The sequence below is a fragment of the Oncorhynchus mykiss genome, chromosome 7 (assembly GCF_057628025.1).
Source record: "Oncorhynchus mykiss isolate SJ-2025 chromosome 7, ASM5762802v1, whole genome shotgun sequence".
Taxonomy (NCBI): Eukaryota; Metazoa; Chordata; class Actinopteri; order Salmoniformes; family Salmonidae; genus Oncorhynchus; species Oncorhynchus mykiss.
Genome location: NC_143028.1, coordinates 43,482,594 through 43,507,110, shown reverse-complemented (window position 1 = coordinate 43,507,110; position 24,517 = coordinate 43,482,594). Strand labels below are relative to the sequence as shown.

The window sequence follows — 24,517 nt, the reverse complement described above, 5'->3', positions numbered from 1 at the left end:
TGGGAATATATGCAAATTAATAATACCATTTAAATGTAATGTTTTTTGCATTGGATATATTTACTATATCAGATGGAGACAGAACAAACCTTTTACCTTTAAGTAGACGTAATTGCAAATGATTAAATCCTTCCAATGGAAATAAACAATTTTTAGTTACGAATTTAACTTTAAATGAGATGACTCTTCATGGGATGATTTCACTGAACAACCAAAAGGAATATTGAATGATCCCCAATGATCCATCGCATCTCCCAAAAACATTTAACATCTGTAAAATGATAGTCTAGAAACTAAAGCTTTGGTTGTCTTCCTCTCAGACTTCTGTGTCTTCTCCCTGGACCTCAATGTCCACCTCTTGAACATAAGACTCTGAGGCCTCATCTTCACTATCACTTTCCAACCTTTGAGATTGGTGCGTTGTCAGGCTCAAAAAGCCTCAATTTTGCGTGGATGGCCACCAATTTTTCAACCCTTGTATTGATCAGCCTGTTGCGTGCTTTGGTGTGTGTGTTCCCAAACAAGGACCAGTTGCACTCTGAGGTGGCTGATGTTGGTGGGATTTGGAGGATGATGGAGGCAACAGGAGAAAGAGCCTCAGATCCACGAAGTCCCTTCCACTAGGTGGCTGATGCGACATGTTGGCACGACTACCATATTGCATCTCCATCCTAAAGCCCTTGCTTGGAAGTGAACTTCGCCAGACCGGCAAGAACCTTGCCCTCATCCAGGCCAAGGTGGCGAGACACGGCAGTGATGACACCATAGACTTGGGGTCCAACATGTACGCTGCGGCGTGTATGGACTTCAGGCAGAAGTCTTCATGCTTTTTGATATATTTCAGAACTGTAGTTTCCTCTGCTTGGAGCAACAGTGAAGTGGGCAGGGCAGTACAGATTTATTCTCTTACATCTGCAAGCAGAGTCTGAACATCAGACAGGATGGCATTGTCTCCCTCAATCTGTGTAATGGCTACTGCTATAGGTTTCAGGCTGCTTACCACTCTCTCCCAAAATACATAATCCAGGAGGATCCTCTTGATGGGGCTGTCCATATCGGCAGACTGTGACATGGCCATTTCTCCACACTCCAGACTCCTTCCCCTCCAGGAGAACACACCCCAACGGGTGTTGCTGGGCAGCTTCAATGTGGTGCTCTTATTCTTCTCACTTTGCATGGTGAGGTAGATTGCTGCTATAACCTGATGACTCTAAACATATCTAACTATTTCCTTGGCTCTCTTGTAGAGTGTATCCATTGTTTTTAGCGCCATGATGTCCTTGAGGAGCAGATTCAATGCATGAGCAACACAGCCAATGAGTGTGATGTGAGGGTAGGACTCCTCCACTTTAGAACAAGCAGCCTTCATGTTCGCAGCATTGCCTGTCACCAGTGCAAATACCTTCTGTGGTCCAAGGTAGAGGTCGACCGATTATGATTTTTCAACGCCGATACCGATTATTGGAGGACAAATAAAAAGCAGATACCGATTAGGCCAATTTTTTAAAATATATTCGTAATAATGACAATTACAGCAATACTGAATGAACACTTAATATAATATAATAAATCAATAAAATCAATTTAGCATTAAATAAATATTTAAACCTGTTCAATTTGGTTTAAATAATGCAAAAACAAAATGTTGGAGAAAAAAGTAAAAGTGCAATATGTGCCATGTAAGAAAGCAACATTTTAAGTTCCTTGGTCAAAACATGAGAACATATGAAAGCTGGTGGTTCCTTCTAACACGAGTCTTCAATATCCCCAGGTAAGAAGTTTTAGGTTGTAGTTATTATAGGAAGTATAGGACTATTTCTCTCTATACAATTTGTATTTCATATACCTTTGACTATTGGATGTTCTTATAGGCACTTTAGTATTGCCAGTGTAACAGTATAGCTTCCGTCCCTCTCCTCGCTCCTACCTGGGCTTGAACCAGGAACACATTGACAACAGCCACCTTCGAAGCAGCGTTACCCATGCAGAGCAAGGGGAACAACTACTCCAAGTCTCAGAGTGAATGATGTTTGAAACACACCCCGCTAACTAGCTCGCCATTTCACATCACATCGTTACACCAGCCTAATCTCAGGAGTTGATAGGCTTGAATTCATAAACAGCAGAGCTGCTGGCAAAACGCACGAAAGTACTGTTTGAATGAATGCTTATGAGCCTGCTGGTGCCCACCATCGCTCAGACTGCTCTATCAAATCATAGACTTAATTATAACATAATAACACACAGAAATATGAGCCTTAGGTCATTAATATGGTCGAATCCGGAAACTATCATCTCGAAAACAAAACATTTATTATTTCAGTGAAATACGGAACCGTTCCGTATTTTATCTAACGGGTGGCATCCATCAGTCTAAATATTCCTGTTACATTGCACAACCTTCAATGTTATGTCATAATTACGTAAAATTCTGGCAAATTAGTTCACAACGAGCCAGGCGGCCCACACTGTTGCATATGCCAGCAGCCTACCACCCTGCATACCACTGCTGTCTTGCTTCTGAAGCTAAGCAGGGTTGGTCCTGGTCAGTTCCTGGATGGGAGACCAGATGCTGCTGGAAGTGGTGTTGGAGGGCCAGTAGGAGGCACTCTTTCCTCTGCTCTAATTTTTCTTATCCCAATGTGATTGGGGACACTGGCCTGTGTAGAGTGCCGTCTTTCGGATGGGACGTTAAAAGGGTGTCCTGACTCTCTGAGGACATTAAAAGATCCCATGGCACTTATCGTAAGAGTAGGGGTGTTAACCCCGGTGTCCTGGCTAAATTCCCAATCTGGCCCTCAAACCATCACGGTCACCTAATAATCCCCAGTTTACAATTGGCTCATTCATCCCCCTCCTCTCCCCTGTAGCTATTCCCCAGGTCGTTGCTGCAAATGAGAACGTGTTCTCAATCAACTTACCTGGTAAAATAACAGATAAATACAAAAGATACCCTGACTCTACGTGCAATGAACGCAAGAGGAGTGACACAATTTCACCTGGTTAATATTGCCTGCTAACCTGGATTTATTTTAGCTAAATATGCAGGTTTAAAAATATATACTTCTGTGTATTGATTTTAAGAAAGGCATTGATGTTTATGGTTAGGCACACGGAGCAACAACAGTCCTTTTTCGCAAATGCGCACCGCATCGATTATGTGCAACGCAGGACACGCTAGATAAACTAGTAATATCATCAACCATGATAACTAGTGATTATGATTGATTAAGTTTAATGCCAGTGTGGGAGTAAATAGTACATATAGGATGGATATAATACGATAGAGCAAAGATAGGTGGACATCAGACCACAGGAAAAGGTGACACTTAAGTGCATCAGACAGCTGGATGTCTGTCCTATGTCTGTCCTTACTAGTCCTAATAAGGACAGACATACCAAAGAGCACACCAAGCTAAACATAAGTACGAAGGCCAAAGACATAGGCCCATAGGATAAGATGGGCATATATTATTTTTAGGACATGAAGGGGTCCTGCCACCATTATAACTTGACTGAAAGCAGATATGGGCGTTATTGGGCGTAAACAAGCAGAAAGCTTAGACTAAAAGATAATGGTGGCAGATCGATTGAGGGAAGTAACTTAATTTGCATGTGGGATGGACTCATATGCTGAATGTGTATAAGAACAGAGCCAGTGCTTAGGGTCTGTGGTTGTTCTGCGGACCAGCAAGGCTTCTGATATTTTGTATTAAAACCTTTATTGAATTCACAAGTTCTTGTAAGTGTTATATTTGTAAGACAATTTTCCACCACACTAGCTAGCAATTTACCTTGGCTTCTTACTGCATTCGCGTAACAGACGGGCTCCTCATGAGGCAGGTGGTTAGAGCGTTGGACTAGTTAACCATAAGGTTGCAAGATTGAATCCCTGAGCTGACAAGGTAAAAATCTGTCGTTCTGCCCCTGAACAAGGCAGTTAACCCACCGTTCCTAGGCCGTCATTGAAAATAAGAATGTTCTTAACTGACTTGCCTAGTTAAATACATGTGTAAAAAAAAAAATGGCAAAATCCAAAATTACCGATTTCCGATTGTTATGAAAACTTGAAATCAGCCCTAATTAATCGGCCATTCCGATTAATCGGTTGACCTCTAGTCCAAGGTCATTGATGACTGCCTTCAGCTCATCTGTTATGTAGAGACCGGTGTGTTTGTTGTCCCTTGTGTCTGGGCTCTTGTAGAATACTGGTTGAGGGGTGGAGATGATGTAGTTAATTATTCCTTGCCCACGAACATTCGACAACCCATCAGAGATGATTGCAATACAGTCTGCTTTCTCTATGCTTTGCTTGACCTTCACTTGAACTCTGTTGAACTCTGCATCCATCAAATGAGTAGATAAAGCATGTCTGGTTGGAGGGGTGTATGCTGGGTGAAGAACATTCAGAAATCTCTTCCAATACACATTGCCTGTGAGCAATCAGTTGCATACACAGCTCGAGCAAGACTTTTATCAGCATTTCTCTGACTACGTTCCTCCATTGAGTCAAAAAACTTCTGATTCCAGGAGGACCATGAGTTGTTGCTATCGATAAGGTGTCTGATTCATCATTTTCACCTCGAATAGAAGTAGAGGGACTTTTGTCAGAGGTTGCTTGTGAGCGCTGAGGGAACTTTATGCACATGACCAGATGATTCTGCATCTTTGCCTCATTTTTCACATGTGATTTAGCACAGTATTTGCAAATGTGCACAGCTTTTCCTTCTACATTAGCTTTAGTGAAATGTCTCCACACATCAGATAGTGCCCGTGGCATTCTCCTGTAAAGATTAGAAAGAAAATAGGGTCACACCTACACACTTTGCTTAAGGCAACTATTTACTAGTTAACAAAAAATTATGTATGTCATATAAAATATATTCACCCCACCCAGTATTGTAATCAGAACTTACCAGAAAGCATGTAGTCCTTGGCTCAGACAGTGTAGTAGTGTGGGCTCAATGGCATCTCATTAGTGTGCAAGATCTTGAGAATCAGCTGTACATGTGATGGAATAATGCACTGTGCATGCAGAGGGTTACAATTCCATTGAATTGGAGGTAGTTTAACCAAAATATGCCGCAAGACCAAGAATTGCCTTATGTGTATCCCATAAAAAAGGTTCACTGTTAAAAGCTAACTTTTTTGATGAATTTAAGCAAAAGTCCCAAAATTCCTGGGCTTAACGTCCCATGGAAAAAATTCTGAAAAATTCTGGAAATTTACCAGAAAGTTTCCGACCCTTTGCAACCCTAACCACATCAGCCCAGGACCTCCACATCCGGCTTCTTCACCTGCGGGATGTCTGAGACCAGCCACCTGGACAGCTGATGAAACTGAGGAGTATTTATTCTGTAATAAAGCCCTTATGTGGGGAATTGGCTGGGCCTGGCTCCCCAGTGGGTTGGCCTGGCTCCCAAGTGGGTGGGCCTATGCCCTCCCAGGGCTGTGCCCCTGCCCAGTTCTGTGAAATCCATAGATTAGGACCTAATGAATTTATTACAATTGACTGATTTCCTTATATGTTGAACTGTACTCAGTAAAATTGTTGCATGTTTCATTTATATTTTTGTTCAGTATAATAATATGATACATACAGGTAACTGCCAAAATAAAGGAAACACCAACATAAAGTGTTTTAATAGGGCGTTGGGCCACCACGGCATATTGTTTACATCATTTTCATTCGTGCCCTGTAGATGGGGGCATAGCCATGGTATTCAAAATAATGGCCTGCCCAGTATTTTTAAACATGACCCCAGAGAGGAAGAGGCGAAGCAAGAGGTTTTACTCCACCCAAAATCTGTCCACGAAAAATACATATATATTTCTTTATGGAGCTCAATTAGTGTTGAATTTGATCCACAAAAAAATGTAATTGCTAATTTGTTATGTATGGCTTATTTGATCGAATAAATGTTTTGTAGATATTACCAGCGTTAACATGGACATTTCCCATTGAGGGCTTCCACCATATTAAGTAGTCAACTGGGTGGGGATTCCTATGAGTTGGGAGCAATGAGCCAATGAAGAAGAAAATTGAATACTTTAAATTGAAGGCGCTGCCCATGCTTTCACAGACGCTATAATGGCAAAGATAAAGATTAGTCCTCTATCTAGCTCTATGGGCTGGTGTTCACAAGCAATCTGCCCTCACACTGGCTAGAATGGTCTCCCAACTGATTTCGCCTCTCGCCCGACTTCCTTCCATCTTCGAGGACATGCATTAACATTGTGAAAGCAGTCAATCAACTGTCTTGTCAATATAATTAGTAGACCATCTTTGATAACCCTAAGCATGATGGGATATTAATTGCTTAATTAACTCAGGAACCACACCTGTGTGGAAGCACCTGCTTTCAAAATACTTTGTATCCCTAATTTATTTGACAGTTACCTGTAGATTACATAACACATTGACATGAAAAGACAACACAGTGACACTTTTGAGGTTCAAATTAGACAAGTGATTCACACATTCAATACTTTCTGAAGAGTAACAGCAGGTTTCCATTGACAGGTTTATTTGACAAAAGCAACGTCGCATAAAAAATATTTGTGACATAATGGAAACGGCAGATAATGGAGACATTTTTGAAAGATCAAAAAATAAATAATCTGTTAGACGGGTGTACTTTTCTTTTGTCAAACTTGTTAGATTGCGACAAATGGTGGAAAGTGTTTTTGGAATAAATTATGATTGCCAAATAATGTAAAAGTACGCAGGGCACTTGATGTCAACACAACTATGAAGTTACACTCCACATTTAATTCTAAATGCCTACTAAATCCATTTTTCAATTATAAATATATTTATTTGCAGGATCCTCATCCTTACTTTCAAGAAGGCTGAATTTCTATGCCTTGATTTTCTGTTTGGCTGTTCTGTTTCACCATCCAATTATTTCAGATCTACAGGAGTGCAAGTTTCTAACCCTAACCCCCCCCCCCCCCTTTGCAATTATACACTTTTTGCCATGGGGCACAGAAAAAAAATACTGTTTTATAGCTCATCCCATGCTTTTGTTCACATTATGCCATGAGGCTGAAAGAAAATTTGGCAGTTAAGCACATTTCTTGCTATTCTACACATTTTGCTATCATGTTTTTTTTTTTTTACAGCACAGACCGATATGTTGGCACATGATAATTATTAGAATATGGCAAATATAGGTAAATTCTTGCATTCTATCAATGCTGACTTTTGCAGGCTACCTGAGACATGAAACCGATAGGTAGGAGAGCATACAGGCTGTCTCCAATTAATGGGTGTACAATTTGCCTAAATGGGTAATAGAAACACTTCAACCACTATTTCTATTCAATACTAGTTTTTTGTTTTGTTGGTGTGACATTACATCCTGCTGTTTTTAAAATCGACACTAGAACGTTCGATGGACACACACTATGCAGCGGGCAATTGTCTAATCTATTTTCCAATTGTCGACAAAAAAAAAAAAAAAAAAAAAAACGACTGGACAAGTTAATGGAAACAGATACTGAGGGGTTCATACTTTACAAAAAATACATTTCAGTCCCTTTCTCTCCTAGACAAGTCTGTCAGCTGTACGTAAAGCCTTAACACACAAACCAAACTAGTACCAAGGACTTATGCCTCTTCCTACCATGAGATTGGAGCAGTAATAGGTCAGAGTAATTCTGTGAATGCATACCCCCAAACCCTACAATGCAAGCAGAACGGTTAATTGTATTCACATTTCTATTCGGACCTCGAACAATTGGACTGAATGTGCTGTAGACTGAGAATTATACTTATGAAAGACAGGAGTACAGGCCAACTGGACTGAATGTGCTGTAGACTGAGAATTATACTTATGAAAGACAGGAGTACAAGCCAATGAGAACGCCAAAAGGCTCTGGATCCTCCAGGTCACATTGCTCTGAACACAGACACCAAAAGCAGATGAGGTTGTACTCAGAGGCAGAAGAAGTGGAAAACATCACCCCACAAAAAAAACATATCAGCTGAGTGGGTTGTTGAACAGATCACGTCCAGACTGTCCCACAAGTAATGACACATGTAGTGAAATCTGGGAGACAGAAGAGGCCCAACTTCAACCCGATTGGCTTTGATTTCAGAGGTGAGCTGGGACTGTCTGCAAGGCATCTTCTGTGGTGCGATGAATGTTGACGTTCTGAAAGAGGAACATACAAGGCTGACTAACCAAATCTGTCAATGGTATTTCAAAACAAGGGAGATGTGCTGGGGTTACCAATTAACCTACAGAAGGGGGGGGCTGTCAATTGCCCATCCCTAATCTAGGAAAAGTAAATTAGTGGAGGTGGGGGGGGGCATGTTCTGCAGTATGCTTTGTGGATGAAGAGAGTTACTGCTATGGCAATGGTTAACGTCCCAGGCAGACGGACAAGCAATGTTCTACCAACAGGCGTTTGTACAGAGTGAGGAATAGGCGTTCATTCAGAGGAAATTATTTCCAATCCAGCCTTTGCATACGAATAAGGTTGAAGAACAAATGCTATTTATTTGCGTAGCACAGTGGTTTATCAAGACATTTGTAGAACAAAAACATGATTTGATGCATTGATACATAAAATACAGCAGGACTGGTCAAGTAGATTTTATTAGCAGTCAGTAAACAGTGATGTGGAAATTACTCCCTGTCATATTCCATATGGAGCAGACCTTCACATTTTTATTAAAAAATATATGTTTCTCTGGGCCTTCTTCATACATGATTATAAACAAACATTTAATCTTACGTGATCAAATTAAAAATATATACTAAACTGAATTTTAAAAAATTATTAAATTAGTACTAAAAGAGTTTAAGACTCAGAGTCCAGGTGCAAAACACTACCTCAAATCAAGTAGACATTTGTGCAACGCAATGAACATTGACAGACACGCATTCAACTTTTAAACTAATTAAGACATCGATTCACAGCAACAGCCACACATGACTGACAAATATTCCAAATACTGAGCTTCCTCAACAGGTATTTTATTAGGATCCCTTCCATGAGACTAAATTAAAAAGATTATCCTAAAATTAAAATAAACATTTGAAATGAAAATGTGCTCTGGTTTGGAAATACAACATTGATTTGCAAAACCATGTCAATTGAGAGAAAAATATAATTTCAATAAACAGACAAAAAAAAAAGGACACCAGACCCTTACTTATAGTAAGGATATTCAAATGAACTGGATTCCAGTTAATTATCATTACTTTAATTGGATGCTTTGACTCAATCTGAGTAGAACAATCAGAGTGCTTTTGGGGGGAATGGAGTAATTGAGAACTAACTGCCTGATTGAAGGAGCAAATAAGGAGGCAGGGCCAGCGGGAGGAGTGGAAAGAAAGGAGTGTGAGGGATAGAGCGAGTGAGGGACACTATCTCACTGGTGAGCTGGTACTGTTAGCAAAGCCTCCTCTGCCATCCGTGACACCTCTACGTTCTGTTCAGCAATGAAACAAAAAGGTTGCGGTCAAACATCAGGGGAACAAAATGGATAGAATGGGAGGGAAAGACAGGATGTGATAAAGATGCACAGTACATAATTTAATTACCCAAGTTGATTCTCATAGTTACACTCCCCAAATTCTTCTCTACGTATACAATAAAGAAATGGCATGAGCATGATTCCTAATGACAGATTTCACCTGATGACATATCATGAATCATAGCGTTCTATCCCACAATCCTCTTACAGGTATATTCAGGTAGAGGGTGTGAAAAGGCGATGGACAAAGGTCACTACATGAGTCACTATCACCATCTTTACACACACATCTACAATAAAGAATCCACTCTAACCCCTACTATTAAACGCTCTTCTGATTGTGAAGCCATGGCAACCAGGACTGTTGAAAAGCACTACAGCTGCATTCAAATGCTCCTCAACAACAGGTTACTGAGTTGAGAGTTATCCGTCAAGCATAGCACATATTCCAACTTATCCATCAAATTAATTAATGTATGTATGTATGCATGTATGTATATATGTATATACCAACCTCTGGGCGTTCTCTGTGAGTGTTCACTGCATCCACATTTAGGTAGATGGACTCCACCTTACAGCCTGAAGACAGAGCCCAGAGAGGTGCATTTTTGCATTATAAACCACTAAATCCAATACTAAAATATTTATGCTATTTTGCAATTGATATTAACACAGATGCAGACAGGACTGGGTAGCAGTGGAAGGCCAGTCTTACCATAAGCAACTGGTGTGAGCTTCAGCACGGTGTGCAGTGGGCACTTCAGGTAGGGCAGCTCCTCTGAGAAACAACACACACGACTAAGAAATCTACTATAAAAAAGATCTACAAAGTGCGAAAAGAAACACCTTCCGTCCATCACTGTTATCCAGGAAAGACAACCAGACTGACCTGCTGTCTTATCAAGGAAGTAGGCCAGCAGGCAGCGCATGACAGCCTGATGACAGATGACCAGGACATGCTCCTGCCTCTCCAACTCCATGATGACTGGCTCTAACCTCTGCACCAGGTCCTCATAGGACTGAGGGGACAGGGTAACTGTCAGATACACCGATAGACAAAACAAGATACTAACTCACCCAAAAGGGCAGGGTCACAATAGGGTCTCACACACAAAAACTTCAAGGTAAAAATTAATGAAGAACAGAGCACAGACAAAAACTGCAACAGGAGACATTATCTTCAGTAATGGGTCTACAGTGGGAAAAACAAGGTAGAGCACTTAATTCTAATGTAGGCCCACATAACGATAAGCCATTAGTACTGTAGTAAAGGGTCTTAGACAACAATGCTCTCCCCCACTACTGAGTGGGAGAGACAGCCTCGCTGATCACCACCTCCATCTCTCTAAGTGGCAGCAATGGGATGGACTAAAAGTCAGAACACACCACTGATTGTTCATGCCAACTGAAAAACAGCCTGTACCCAGAGCCTGAAGCACAGACAGACAGGGGAGGAAGGGGGCTTTATTTACCTCGGCTCATTAGCAAGGTGTACATGGCCATTAGTCACCTGGATGTGGTTTAATGTCACAGTGCCAAATTAAACTACATTTGGACCGCATGAGCAAAACATTCACTTAGTTTCTCATCTATTTTGATGTAAATTCTCATTGTGAAGAACTACAGTGGAGCAGAAGCAAGTTCTCTCACACATTTCTTGGCACACATAAAAGTATCCAGGTTGGTAGAGCCCTTTCATAATAAATACAGTTGAAGTCAGAAGTTTACAAACACTTAGGTTGGAGTCAAAGCTTGTTTTTCAACCACTCCACAAGATTCTTGTTAACAAACTATGGTTTTGGCAAGTCAATTAGAACATTTACTTTGTACATGACAAGTAATTTTCCCAACAATTGTTTACAGACAGATTATTTCACTTATAATTCATAGTATCACAATTCCAGTGGGTTAGAAGTTTACATACACTAAGTTGACTGCCTTTAAACAGCTTGGAAAATTCCAGAAAATTATGTCATGGCTTTAGAAGTTTCTGATAGGCTAACTGACATCATTTGTGTCATTTGGTGGTGTACTGTGGATGTATTTCAAGGCCTACCTTCAAACTCAGTGCCTCTTTGCTTGACATCATGGAAAAATCTAAAGAAATCATCAAAGACTTAATAAAAAAAAAATTGTAGACCTCCACAAGCCTGGTTCATCCTTTGGAGCAATTTCCAAACGCCTGAAGGTACCACGTTCATCTATACAAACAATAGTACGCAAGTATAAATACCATGGGACCACGCAGCCGTCATACCGCTCAGGAAGGAGACGCATTCTGTCTCCTAGAGATGACATCAGTCAGGAAGTTAAAGCTTGGTCACAAATGGGTCTTCCAAATGGACAATAACCCCAAGCATACTTCCAAACTTGTGGAAAAATGGCTTAAGGACAACAAAGTCAAGGTATTGGAGTGGCCATCTCAAAGCCCTGACCTCAATCATATAGAACATTTGTGGGCAGAACTGAAAAAGCGTGTGCGAGCAAGGAGGCCTACAAACCTGACTCAGTTACACTAGCTCTGTCAGGAGGAATGGGCCAAAATTCACCCAACTTTTTGTGGGAAGCTTGTGGAAGGCTACCCAAAACGTTTGACCCAAGTTAAACAATTTAAAAGGCAATGCTACCAAATTGAGTGTATGTGAACTTCTGACCCACTGGGAATGTGATGAAAGAAATAAAAGCTGAAATAAATCATTCTCTACTATTATTCTGACATTTCACATTCTTAAAATAAAGTGGATCCTAACTGACCTAAGACTGGGAATTCTTACTAGGATTAAATGTCAGGAATTGAGGAAAACCGAGTTTAAATGTAGTTGGCTAAGGTGTATGTAAACTTCCGATGTGATTAAATGAGGCATTAGAGAATGCTCTCCTCACACTCACCTCTCCCTTGGGGTAACGGTAGCGGTATTTGTCCTGGTCCCTCATTGCAAACTCCAGAGGGTAGTGCTGCTGGATCTCCTCATACATCATCTCCTCACACACACCCTGAGGATAGCACAGAACACACCACTTCAGATATACAATCAGTATGGGGTGTGTTTGAGGATCACCGACATACACACAGTCACACAAGTGGGATTGCTGAGTCGAGTAGGCGAGTCAAGTTCTCACCGCGTCTATCTCGTTGAGAGCCTTCCACTGCTCGTAGGGTACAGACACTGCCTCAGCTGTCTGGATGGTCCTCTTCATCTGGCTGGTCCACACCTTCAGATCACTGATCTCCTGAGACTGGATGAACTGGTGCAGATACTTGGCAAACTGCCCAGGGAACAATCAACACAAAAGAGAGAAAAGAAAACATCCTCAAAATATGGAAACCTAGGGGCCTCCCGGGTGGCGCAGTGGTTAATGGCGCCGTACTGCAGCGCCAGCTGTGCCACCAGAGACTCTGGGTTTGCGCCCAGGCTGTCGTAACCGGCCGTGACGTCCGTGGGGCGACGCACAATTGGCCTAGCTTCATCCGGGTTAGGGAGGGTTTGGCCGGTAGGGAAATTCTTGTCTCATCGTGCACCATCGATTCCTGTGGCGGGCCGGGCGCAGTGCACGCTAGCCAAGGTTACCAGGTGCACGGTGTTTCCTCCGACACATTGGTGCGGCTGGCTTCCGGGTTGGATGCGCGCTGTGTTAAGAAGCAGTGCGGCTTGGTTGGGTTGTGTATCGGCGGACGCATGACTTTCAACCTTCGTCTCTCCCGAGCTCGTACGGGAGTTGTAGCGACGAGACAAGATAGTAGCTACTAACAATTGAATACCACGAAAATTGGGGAGAAAAAGGGGTACATTTTTTTTTTAAATTACATTTTAAAAAACGATTCCAAAATATGGAAACCTATTCAATATTGAAGAAAGAAAAAGTAGAACTCGTAAGGTAGAGGATAGTTAGCCGTACCTCCTTGCCCCTGGGTGAGAGCCCAGAGTCTCCTCCAATGCAGCCCTTGACGTTGAGGTCACTCTCTCCATGGCGACACAGGTAGATGGAGCGTGGCGTGATGTGGATGTTCATGAGGTAGTAGACAATCCTGCTCTGGATGTGGTCCTGGACCTGGTTCACCAGGTACCTCCGGCCCACATCCATGATCTTAATGTAGGACAGATGCCTGGGAGATACATGTCAGAGAGCTTTAGGAATCCCTTACTTTATAAAAGAGAGAAACCTCGTAGATACAACATGCATTGAAACCAGCTTTAAAAGTATTCCGGGTTTAAAAGGACAAGCAACACTGTTGTAAATGGGACATGAATTACTATTTGATTTACTGTGGATATGGACTGATATGTAATAAACATGATTGTATGTGGGAAGGGAAACAGGAGTTAACCATGTATGTTTAAGTAACATATTTACTTAAAGCTGCAATATGTAACTTCTTGGGCGACTTGACCAAATTCACATAGAAATATGAGTTATAGATCTGTCATTCAGATTAAGAGAAAGTCTAAGAAGCAGTAGATCGATTCCATGTGCGCCATTTCTATGCTTCCAGTTCTTAAGTTTCTTTTTTGAGTCTTTAACTTTCTGTTTTGGACACGAGCTTCAAACAGCTGAAAATGAAATATATTTGGTTATAGCAAATATAGTTCACAGCAGTTTAGATGCTACAATGACTCTACACTTTGCTTGCTTATTTGTCACAAACTGAAATTAGGCAACCTGTTATAATTTTTCCAACCAGGAAATGACAGAGCGATCTTTAAGTATACTGAATAAAAATATAAAATGCAACATGTAAAGTGTTGGTCACATTTTTCATGAGCTGAAATAAATATCCCAGAAATGTTTCATATGCACAAAAATCTCAAATTTGGTGCACAAATTTGTTTTAAATCCATGAGCATTTCTTCCTTGGAAAGATAATCCATCCATCTGACCGGTGTGGCTTATCAAGAAGCTCATTAAATAGCATGAGGTTGACCATGTTTGCCAGGGACAGGGTCTTCTGAAAAGTATTTGTCTGCAATAAAGCCCTTTTGTGGGGGAAAAACAAATGATGATTAGTTGGGCCTGACTCCCCAGTGAGTGGGCCTATGCCTTTCCAGGCCTACCCATGCCTGCACCCCTGCCCAGTCATAAGGAATTCATTAATTAGGGCCCAATTTCTTTATTTCAATTGACCGATTTCCTTCTATGAACTGTAACTCAGTCAAATATTTATATTTTTGTTCAATATAGTTTGTTCAATGTTGTAATGAAGTACTGATGTTCTTACTTTTGACCCGTTTAACTGCTAGCATAAAATGTCTGCCAGTCTTGAAGACTGAATTTGAGGACACAGTCATAATGTATCTATGACACTGTGATTCTGTCACAGCTTATGTTCTGACTTCCAACAAGCCTCTTGGGTTGGTGTTTACACACCATTCAGTGCTGTGTGACTAATATACAAGGGCCCATTAGACATTTGCTTTGCTTCTGCTCTGGTGGTGGTCTCGCAGAATTCTTGTAATAAACCAGATTAATTTTGATGGGATTTAACAACTGCACTCCTTTTTGTTCACCTGTAAATTCCCGTTACAACTGTAAAAACAACCACTTGCTAAATAAATAGGAGAGAACTCTTTGTTCCTCAGTGAGATAAGTTGCTCACCTGTCCAGAACCTCGTCCAGGGTCTCATAGGAGTTCTCATAACACTTGATCCTCTTCTTGAAGTCCTCCATAGCCTCCTCTGTGTTGCAGTTGGTGTAGTCAGGGCTGCCCAGCTTCACTTGCTGAGCAGAGAAAGAGACGAGATATAAGACTCATTGGCTCTCTCCAAAGAGGTACCTACAGGAACTGTGGAAGAGCACTCACCACAATGTTCTCTGCAATGACTTCAGGGTCTTCACAAACAGACTCTACAAAGAACACCTAGGAGAAAAGGGAAGATCGTAAACCCCCAGGATAGACAAGACATCAAGTTCCCAGTTGTCATCTATATTTTTTGCGTCTGTCTATTTGCTGCCACAAACCAATGCTGGCAGTAAGACCACACCCAACAAGCTGTACAAGGCCAAATTAAGAAAATGCACATCTAGAGGCAGTGCACCTAGTGGCCAGTGATTTGATGCAGGGAAACGCTAGAGCACCTTTACTCCATGCATTCAAAGCTCTCCCTCCATTTGGCAAATCTGACCATAATTATATCCTGCTGATTCCGGCTTACAAGCAAAAACTCAAACTGGGATTACCAGAAGTGGTCAGATAAAGCAGATCCTAAACTACAGGACAGTTTTGCTAGCACAGACTGGAAAATGTTCCGGGATACATCAGATAACATTTAGGTTCACCCAGAAGCGGCGCTCCTAGTGGCCGGGGACTTTAATGCAGGCAACCTTAAATCAATTTTACCAGATTTCTACCAGCATGTCAACCAGAGTAAAAAAAACAAACATTCTAGACCACACAGAGATGCATACAAAGCTCTCCCCCGCTCTCCATTTGGCAAATCTGACCATAATTCTATCCTCCTGATTCCTGCTTACAAGCAAAAACTAAAGCCGGAAGTACCAGTGACTCGCTCAATACGGAAGTGGTCAGATGACGGACGCTACACTACAGGACTATTTTGATAGCACAGACTGGAATATGTTCCGGGATTCATCCAATGGCATTGAGGAGTACACCACTTCAGTCATCAGCTTCATCAATAAGTGTGGGGACGACGTCGTCGATGCAGTGACTGTAAGTACATATTCCAACCAGAAGCAACGGATTACAGGCAACATCTGCATTGATCTAAAGGCTAGAGCTGCTACATTCAAGGAGCGAAAGACTAACCCAGAAGCTTATAAGAAATCATCCTATGCCCTAAGACGAACCATCAAACAGGCAAAGCATCAATACAGGAATAAGATTGAATCCTACTACACCGGCTCTGACGCTCGTCAGATGTGGCAGGGCTTAAACTATTATGGAGTACAAAGTGAAACCCAGACACGCAAGCCTACCAGATGAGCTAAATGCATTTTATGCTCGCTTCAAGGCAAGCAATACTGAAGCATTTACGAGAGCATCAGCTGTTCTGGATAACTGTGTGATAACCCTCTCGGTAGCCGATGTGAACAAAACATTTAAAACAGGTCAACATTCAAGTTGCTGGGCCAGACAGATTACCAGGACGTGTACGGAAAGCATGCGCGGCGTCAATACAGAACTATGAACAAATCCTACTACGCTGGCTTGGAGGCTCGTAAAAAACCCAGACGCAAGCTGTCAAGTGATGCAAGCCTACCAGACGAACTACATTCCTTCTATTCTCACATCGAGGCAAGCAACACTGAACCACGCATGAGAGCACCAGCTGTTTCAGACGGTGATCTTGCTCTCCATAGCCGATGAGAGTTAGAGCTTTAAACAGGTTAACATACACAAGGCTGTGGGGCCTGACATATTACCAGGACGCTTACTCAGCGCATGCACTGACTAGCTGGCAAGTGTTTTCACTGACATTTTCAACCTCTCCCTGACCCAGTCTGTAATACCTACATGTTTCAAGCAGACCACCATAGTCCCTGTGCCCAACAACACTAAGGTAACCTGTCTAAGTGACTATCGCCCCGTAGCACTCACATCTGTAGCAATGAAATGCTTTGAAAGGCTGGTCATGGCTCACAGCAACAACAACCCAGACACCCTGGACCCACTCCAATTTGCACACTGCCCCAATAGATCCACAGATGACACACTATTGCACTCCACACTGCCCTCTCCCACCTGGACAAGAGGAACACCTGTGAAATCCTTAATGCTGTTCATTGACTACAGCTCAGCATTCAACACCATAGTGCCCTTCAAGCTCATCACTAAGCTTAGGATCCTGGGCCTGAACACCTCCCTCTGCAACTGGATCATGGATTTCCTGACGGGCCACCCCCAGGTGGTGAAGGTAGGCAACACCACATCCACCACGCTGACCCTCAACACGGAGGCCACTCAGGTGTGCGTGCTCCTGTATTCCCCATTCACCCACGACTGCATGTGTATATAGCCGCGCAAGACTCCAACACAACGGTGGTTTGCCTGATCACTGACGATGAAACAGCCTATAGGGAGAAGGTCAGTGACCTGGCAGTGTTGTTCCAGGACAACAACCGCTCCCTCAATGTCAGCAAGACAAAGGAGCTGATCAGGGACTACAGGCAACTGAGGGCCGAGTACGCCCCAATCGGCGGGGCTGTAGTGGGGTGGGTCGAGAGTGTCAAGATCCTTGGTGTCCACATCACTATGGAATTGTCATGGTCCACACAGTCATGAAGAAGGCACAACAATGCCTCTTCCCTCTCTGCAGGTTGAAAAGATTTGGCATGGGCCCTCAGATCCTCAAAAATATGCTACAGCTGCACCATTGAGAGCATCTTGACTGTCTGCATCACTGCTTGGTATGGCAACTCATTGTCACCCAACCACAAAGTGATACAGAGGGTAGTGCATATGGCCTAGTACATTACTGGGGCTGAGCTCCCTGCCATCCAGACCTTCTATACCAGGTGGTGTCAGAAGGCGGCCCTAAAAATTGCCTAAACTCCAGCCCTCCAAGTCAGACTGCTCTCTCTGCTACTGCACGGCAAACAGTACGTCTGGAACCAACAGGACCCTGAACAGCTTTTACCTCGACGCCATAGCTAAATAGTGAGGTAAGTAGTTAACCAATAGCAAACTCTTGACTCATCACATACGCTGCTGCTACCATTTATCTACCCTCTTGCCTAGTCACTTTATCCCTACCTATATGTACATATCTACCTCATGCCCCTTCACATCGACTCAGTACTGGTACCATGTGTATATAGCCAAGTTATCTTTACTCATTGTGTAGTTATTCCTCTTTTCTCTCTGCATTGTTGGGAAGGGCCTGTAAGTAAGCATTTCCCTGTTAATCTACACCGGTTTACAAAGCATGTGACAAATAAAATGTTATTTGAGGTTGACGGGTGGGGTGTTCAACAAAACCTATGCATACGCAACCACAAGTCTAAAAACAAAAACAGGGTTGGTTCACACTATTGACAAGAGTGACCGACCGGTTCGATATTATGTAGAAACATTTAATAAATGGATAAAAGTAGACTCAAAGATATACAAATGTATCATACACTATAGTTGAGGAACAAAGGGAAAGTAATTATGCTTTGAAAGTTGATAAACTTAACCCCATTTTTGAGAAAAGTGCCCTTTAACTTTTTGGTACACCTACTTGGGAGCTCTTCTTTGTCTACACCCATTCAGCATTGTTCACACCCTCTTAAGCCCCCACACATCTCTTTAAGGATTCACATGGGAGGCCATGTGCTAAACAGAGCACGGTAGTGTACTAAACAACCAAAGATTAAGACTTAAGGCTGGTTAATGCTACGTCTATCGACATGTCTGTAGACAGTTGTCGCAGGGACATCATGAACATTGTCGTTATGAAAAAGTATGAACACAAAAAAACGACAGACTGCATGACATTAGCAGCCTGGTGGTCCAAACTAGCATAACTGGTATATTTTAAAACACATGTCAATCTAGCAAACCAGGCAACTAAAAGCAACTTCCTAACCAGTGTTTTTGTTAGTTTCTAGCTTGTTAGCTAGCCAGTTCAAGTTCTTAACTTTAGCTCATTTGTATTACAACAAAATCCTTATTTACAAGTTAATGGCGAGCTAATTGCAGAAAATAGCTTACAGTTGTGAGTGACAAAATTAAAGCAGGGCATTCTACCATAGTGTCCAAGCTCTAAAATGCTGTCTCATTGGCCTAACGTTATATCCTAATTTTACTTTGGTGCAGGTCATGTGGTTCTTCACATTACAGTCTAGTAAACACACTATATTAAATCAAATCTAAGTTTCTGACACATGCACAGGACACAATGTCTAAACGGCACAGTGAAATGGTTAATTGCATAGTGGAGTCATGTTTAGACACGTAGCTAGCTAAATAATGAACCAGAATCACAACTCATAATGTTACTACCCTGCATGAATCTGCAGGTAGCTAAAGCTAACCAACTAGCTAGGTTCAATGTTAGCCATCTAACTAACATTAGGCTATAACTAGCAATGGAAACAGCTCTGAGATATGATTATGTAGGATTATTCATACACGTAACATTAGCTAGCGAGCCAGCCAGCTAACGTTAGCTAGCTAACAGTACGCTTTAAATTGGTAATGAAAACGACTTTCATAAAATTAGAAACCTATAATATCTGAAAATGTAGCTGGCCAGACTCGCTTACCCGTATACATGGATGCTTCTCCTCTCTATACCATGGTTACCCTTATTTTGAAGATGTATAAAACACCTGTCTCCGGAGATTACAACAGCCTTCTATGTGTTCTCTTTGACTCCCTCCGCATTAATTGCAATCAAACGCCTGAATTTCCTCCATCTCCTTAGCAATCATACTATGCTTCCACCGATTTCAAAACTTGGTCCTCCAGAAATTGGAGCGCATTAGTAACACTTACGCAGTTCTTCGTGATATTTATATAAAATGTATATAAAGTTTTATCTGCGTTACCAAGGATTACCTACACATACTAAGCAGCTCATGTTATTGACAGAAGCGTACTACATGGCAGACCAATCCGAACTCATCGCTCTGCATGTCCAGCCCATCCATTATCTCACCCAATGAAGGCTAGCAGGAAGGTTCCTGTCTTTTTTGTGGCTAAACCAACTAAACTCGTAAATGTAACAATTTTATTTGAATTTACAGATGGCATACAAGCTTAAGACACATGAAAGTTCACGTTCTGCAAAAAAGCACATTTGATAAAAATGAATGTTTATGTTCAAATGCCTCTCCTGTGAAGTTGTGATGCACGACATACGCCTAGTTTCCTGAAACGAGCTAGAGTGCCTTCAGAAAGTATTCACACACCTTGACTTTCTCCAGATTTTGTTGTGTTACAAAGTGGATCTAAAAATTTTTTTAAAAAAGTGCAATACACAAATCGCTCTGCTATTTCCTGGTTGCTAAAATTCTAAGTTTGTTTGTTTTTTCACAAACTGAAATTAGGCACTCAGAGTGTAGAGATTCGTTGTACCATCTAAACCACTGAAATACATTTTCAATAACCAAAAATATTGTATTTTTAACATTAAAAAATGTTAATGAAATCTTGATTAGGTAAGTATTCAACCCACTGAGTCAATACATGTTAGAATCATATTTGGCAGCAATTACAGCTGTGAGTCTTTTGGGGTAAGTCTAAGAGCTTTCCACACCTGGATTGTACAACATTTGCCCATTATTCTTTAAAAAAAATTCTACAAGCTTTAAGGCTTGCCATATATTTTCAAGCAGATGTAAGTCAAAACTTTAACTCAGCCACTCAGGAACAGTCACTGTATTCTTGGTAAGCACATCCACTGTAGATTTGGCCTTGTGTTTTAGGTTATTGTCCTGCTGAAAAGGGGGATTCATCTCCCAGTGTCTGGTGGAAAGCAGACAACCAGGTTTTTCAGCATTTTTCCTGTGCTTAGCTCTGTTCCGTTTCTTTTTTTATCTTGAAAAACTCCCCAGTCCTTAATTACAAGCATACCCATAACATGATGCAGCCACCACTATGCTTGAAAATATGGAGAGTGGTACTCAGTAATGTGTTGTATTTGCCTCAAACATTTGTATTCAGGTCAAAATATTCAGTTTTTGCCACATTTTTTTGCAGTATTAGTTTTGTGACTTGTTGGTGGAAAGCTTCAAGTTCCTTAGAGTACACATCACAAACTGGACCACCCACAGACAGTGTGGTGAAGGCGCAACAGAGCTTCTTCAACCTCAGGAGGCTGAATAAATTTGGCTTTTACAGATGCACAAATTGAGAGCATCCTGTCGGGCTGTATCACCGCCTGGTACAGCAACTGCACCGCCCGCAACCGCAAGGCTCTCCAGAGGGTGGTGCGATCTGCCCAACGCATTACTGGGGGCAAACTACCCACTCTCCAGGACACCTACAGTACCCGATGTCACAGAAAGGCCAAAAAGATCATCAAGGACCTCAACCACCTGAGCCACTGCCTGTTCACCCCACTATCATCCAGAAGGCGAGGTCAGTACAGATGCATCAAATCTGGGATCAAGAGATAGAAGCTGTTTTTCAATCTAAAGGCCATCAGACTGTTAAACAGCCATCACTAGCACATTTGAGGCTTCTGCCTATAGACAGACTAGAAATCACTGGCTACATTAAGAAATGGAACACTAGTCACTTTACTAATGTTTACATATCTTGCATTACTCATCTCATACAGTAGAATAGTATAGAGTACAGTGTATCTTAGTCCATGCTGCTCTGACATCGCTCATCCATATATGTATATATTCTTAATTCCATTCCTTAGGTTTGTGTGTATGTGTGTGAAATTGTTAGATATAACTGCACTGTTGGCGCTAGAAGCCCAGCATTTCACTACACCTGCAATAGCATCTGCTAAACACGTATGTGACCAATAAAATTTGATTTGCAAACAGGATGCATGTTTTGGAATATTTTTTATTCTGTACAGGCTTCCTTCTTTTCACCGTTTTATTTATGTTAGTATTGTGGACTAACTACAATGTTGTTGATCCATCCTGAATTTTCACCCATCACAGCCATTAAACTCCAACTATATTAAAGTCACCATTGGCCTCATGTTGAAATCCAATAAAAAAAAAAGATTCAGGCACAACATTTGAAAAAAGTCAAGGTGTGAATACTTTCCAAAACCCTACATTTCATCTGCAAGTCTTTTAGAAATATGTATACATTTGCAGAATAAGCATTTGTTCCCTTTCAAATGCATTGTTACAGTTGTTGATTATCCTAGCCATGTTAGCATAGGCGTGACAAGAGTCAAAACAAGTGATGGCATCAAGAACAAAATACAACTAGCTGAAACAAGCCATCTATGATTCACCACACAGCAGCTTCTAGTCATTGTTGCTAACCATCTGACCGATCAGGATGAAAACAACTTTTTACCTTACGCCCACATTTTTGTTGTGACATTGTCAACCCACAAGCATGATCACCACCAACGACACCAACATTACCTTGAAGCCATTCTGCTCAGCAAACGCAGTGATGGTCTCTCTCCTCTCTCTAGTGGTGTTAGTCGCATCAAACACCTGGAGAAATAACAGAACACACACACCATCACTCGCGGTTCAGACTGAGAACCTGCACTGTAATCCATATTCAAATACGCAGTGCGATATCAAAGTACTTCATGACGGGATATCCCATCCCAATGTTAATGTGCACATAATCTGGCTACATTGGAGTTTCCAATGTGATATTTTTCTTCAAAGAGGGATTGTACACACAGCAACTTGGCCTCCATCAGCGAGGTACTGTCTGACATCATTCAGTGCTGCTGACGCACACTGCCTGCAAAGAAGAGTGGGGAAACTGAGTCAGAGGCAGCAGTGACAAGAGCCACTAATGGGTTAGCAAAGACAACTCACAGATGCTGGTTAAAAACAGGTACATAACAATATAATATGATATTGTTAGGCAATTTGGGGCATTCAAGGACAAGAGGATCTGATCAGTGTTTCCACAGCGGACGAGGAAAGCACTGGAAATGTTTCTTACTGTCTGATTTTCAGACCCTCCTCATTGTCTGGACGGAAGAACTCAAAGGACTTGTAGATCTTCAGACACTCACGCCGGTACTGCCCAACATTGAATTCTAAATGGGGGAAAGAAAAAAATAGTTGCATGCTTTACTTTTCTAGATACTATTGACTGTTCAGCGGCATTCTTACATGTCAGTGTGTGTGTGAGTGGATTGGATTACGGAAATGTAATTTCAGGTATAAGGGCTTAAAGTTGGTACCTTTGGTTGGCACGCCGATCCAGTTGAGATAGCGGGTGAGCTTCTTGGAGATGTAGGTCTTTCCTCTGGCCGGGAGGCCCACCGTCACTATCAGGGTGGGACAGTTGGTCATACATACTGCACATGGAAGAGAGGAGAAAGGGGAGAATAAAATGATTCTACAGGTTATTATAATTATTCTACTTGGACAGAGACTGCTACTGAAGCATAAGCATGAACAAACAGTGCAGGCTGTGGTAGGGAAGGGAAGGGCTTGGATTACTTTTTTCCTAAATGCTAGGACCATTTGGGCAATTACCTGGGCAATTCCACTGTGACACTAGGCAGGTGTCCAATAAACAAGCTTTATTCTACAAAAGCAATGTCGCAAAATAAAATCTTAGTGACACGTTTAACTGAAATGACAGATATTGGAGACATTTTCTAAAGAGTCACATTTTTATTCAACTGACAGGTGGATTTATCTTTATTGCGACAAATGTTGCCGAAATTGTTTTTCGAATAAATTATGAGGTACACGGGAACGTGATGTCATCATATAGCCGAACTATAAAGCTCTATACCACATTTTTTTTTCAACTATAATTTTTTTTATTTGCAAGACAAGGATTGTCTTGACTTTCAAGAATGCCTGAATTGTTTCGCCTTGCTTTTCTGTTTGGCTGGATGCAAACGTTTCACCTCCCCCCATTATTTCATATCTACAGAAAGTCTCACCATGGCACAGATTGTTGCGATATGTTGACATATGACAATTATTAGGATATGGCAAATAGTAAATTATTGCATTCTATCAATGTTGGCTTTTGTGGGCTACCTGAGACATGAAACAGATGGCGAGAGTCTGTATGCCCTCCTAGCTAATTTATTATGAGCAATTTTCCTAAATGGTTAATGGAAACACTTCAACCACTTCATTTTTATTCAACACTAGGTTTTAGTGAAAGTTGTATTTTACTTGCTGTTTTTATTGACAGTGTAATGGAAATGCAGCATAGCTGGCAATTGTCACATTTATTTTCTATGTGACCTTTCTATATAGACTAAAATCACTTGACAAGTTCATGGAAACAAAGCTAGTGTCCTGCAAGTGAACTAGTCTGATTAAATCAGGCCGTAAAACAATTAATTGGTAGGCTATATACAGCCTGAAACATTTGGCAAAATGGTGTAAATTTTCCTTACAAGCCAGTATGTTGAATAAAATAAAATTTGAACATACTCTACC

At 41.5% G+C, this 24,517-nt stretch overlaps 1 protein-coding gene and 1 pseudogene across 4 annotated transcripts in view; both read right to left on the bottom strand.

Moving 5' to 3' along the window:
• Positions 1-484: 484 nt before the first annotated feature.
• LOC149982551 (uncharacterized) lies at positions 485-1,369 on the bottom strand (annotated as a pseudogene).
• A 5,141-nt stretch (positions 1,370-6,510) lies between these two features.
• The window catches only part of LOC110527942 (6-phosphofructo-2-kinase/fructose-2,6-bisphosphatase 4), a 29,190-nt gene continuing 11,183 nt past the window's right edge, over positions 6,511-24,517 (bottom strand). For 2 of the 4 annotated variants that reach the window (XM_021609582.3, XM_021609580.3), the window contains exons 2-14: positions 23,290-23,406; positions 23,046-23,142; positions 22,775-22,838; positions 22,502-22,576; positions 15,288-15,344; positions 15,084-15,205; positions 13,388-13,595; positions 12,611-12,757; positions 12,380-12,484; positions 10,380-10,509; positions 10,206-10,268; positions 10,005-10,069; positions 6,511-9,445 (exon numbers count right to left, since the gene is read on the bottom strand). In XM_021609582.3, the coding sequence (XP_021465257.2) occupies positions 9,386-9,445; positions 10,005-10,069; positions 10,206-10,268; positions 10,380-10,509; positions 12,380-12,484; positions 12,611-12,757; positions 13,388-13,595; positions 15,084-15,205; positions 15,288-15,344; positions 22,502-22,576; positions 22,775-22,838; positions 23,046-23,142; positions 23,290-23,406 (1,310 nt within the window). In that variant the 3' untranslated portion in view covers positions 6,511-9,385. The remainder of the gene's footprint in view (positions 9,446-10,004; positions 10,070-10,205; positions 10,269-10,379; positions 10,510-12,379; positions 12,485-12,610; positions 12,758-13,387; positions 13,596-15,083; positions 15,206-15,287; positions 15,345-22,501; positions 22,577-22,774; positions 22,839-23,045; positions 23,143-23,289; positions 23,407-24,517) is intronic. The other 2 variants (XM_090241090.1, XM_036983429.2) reach the window with 1 other exon arrangement.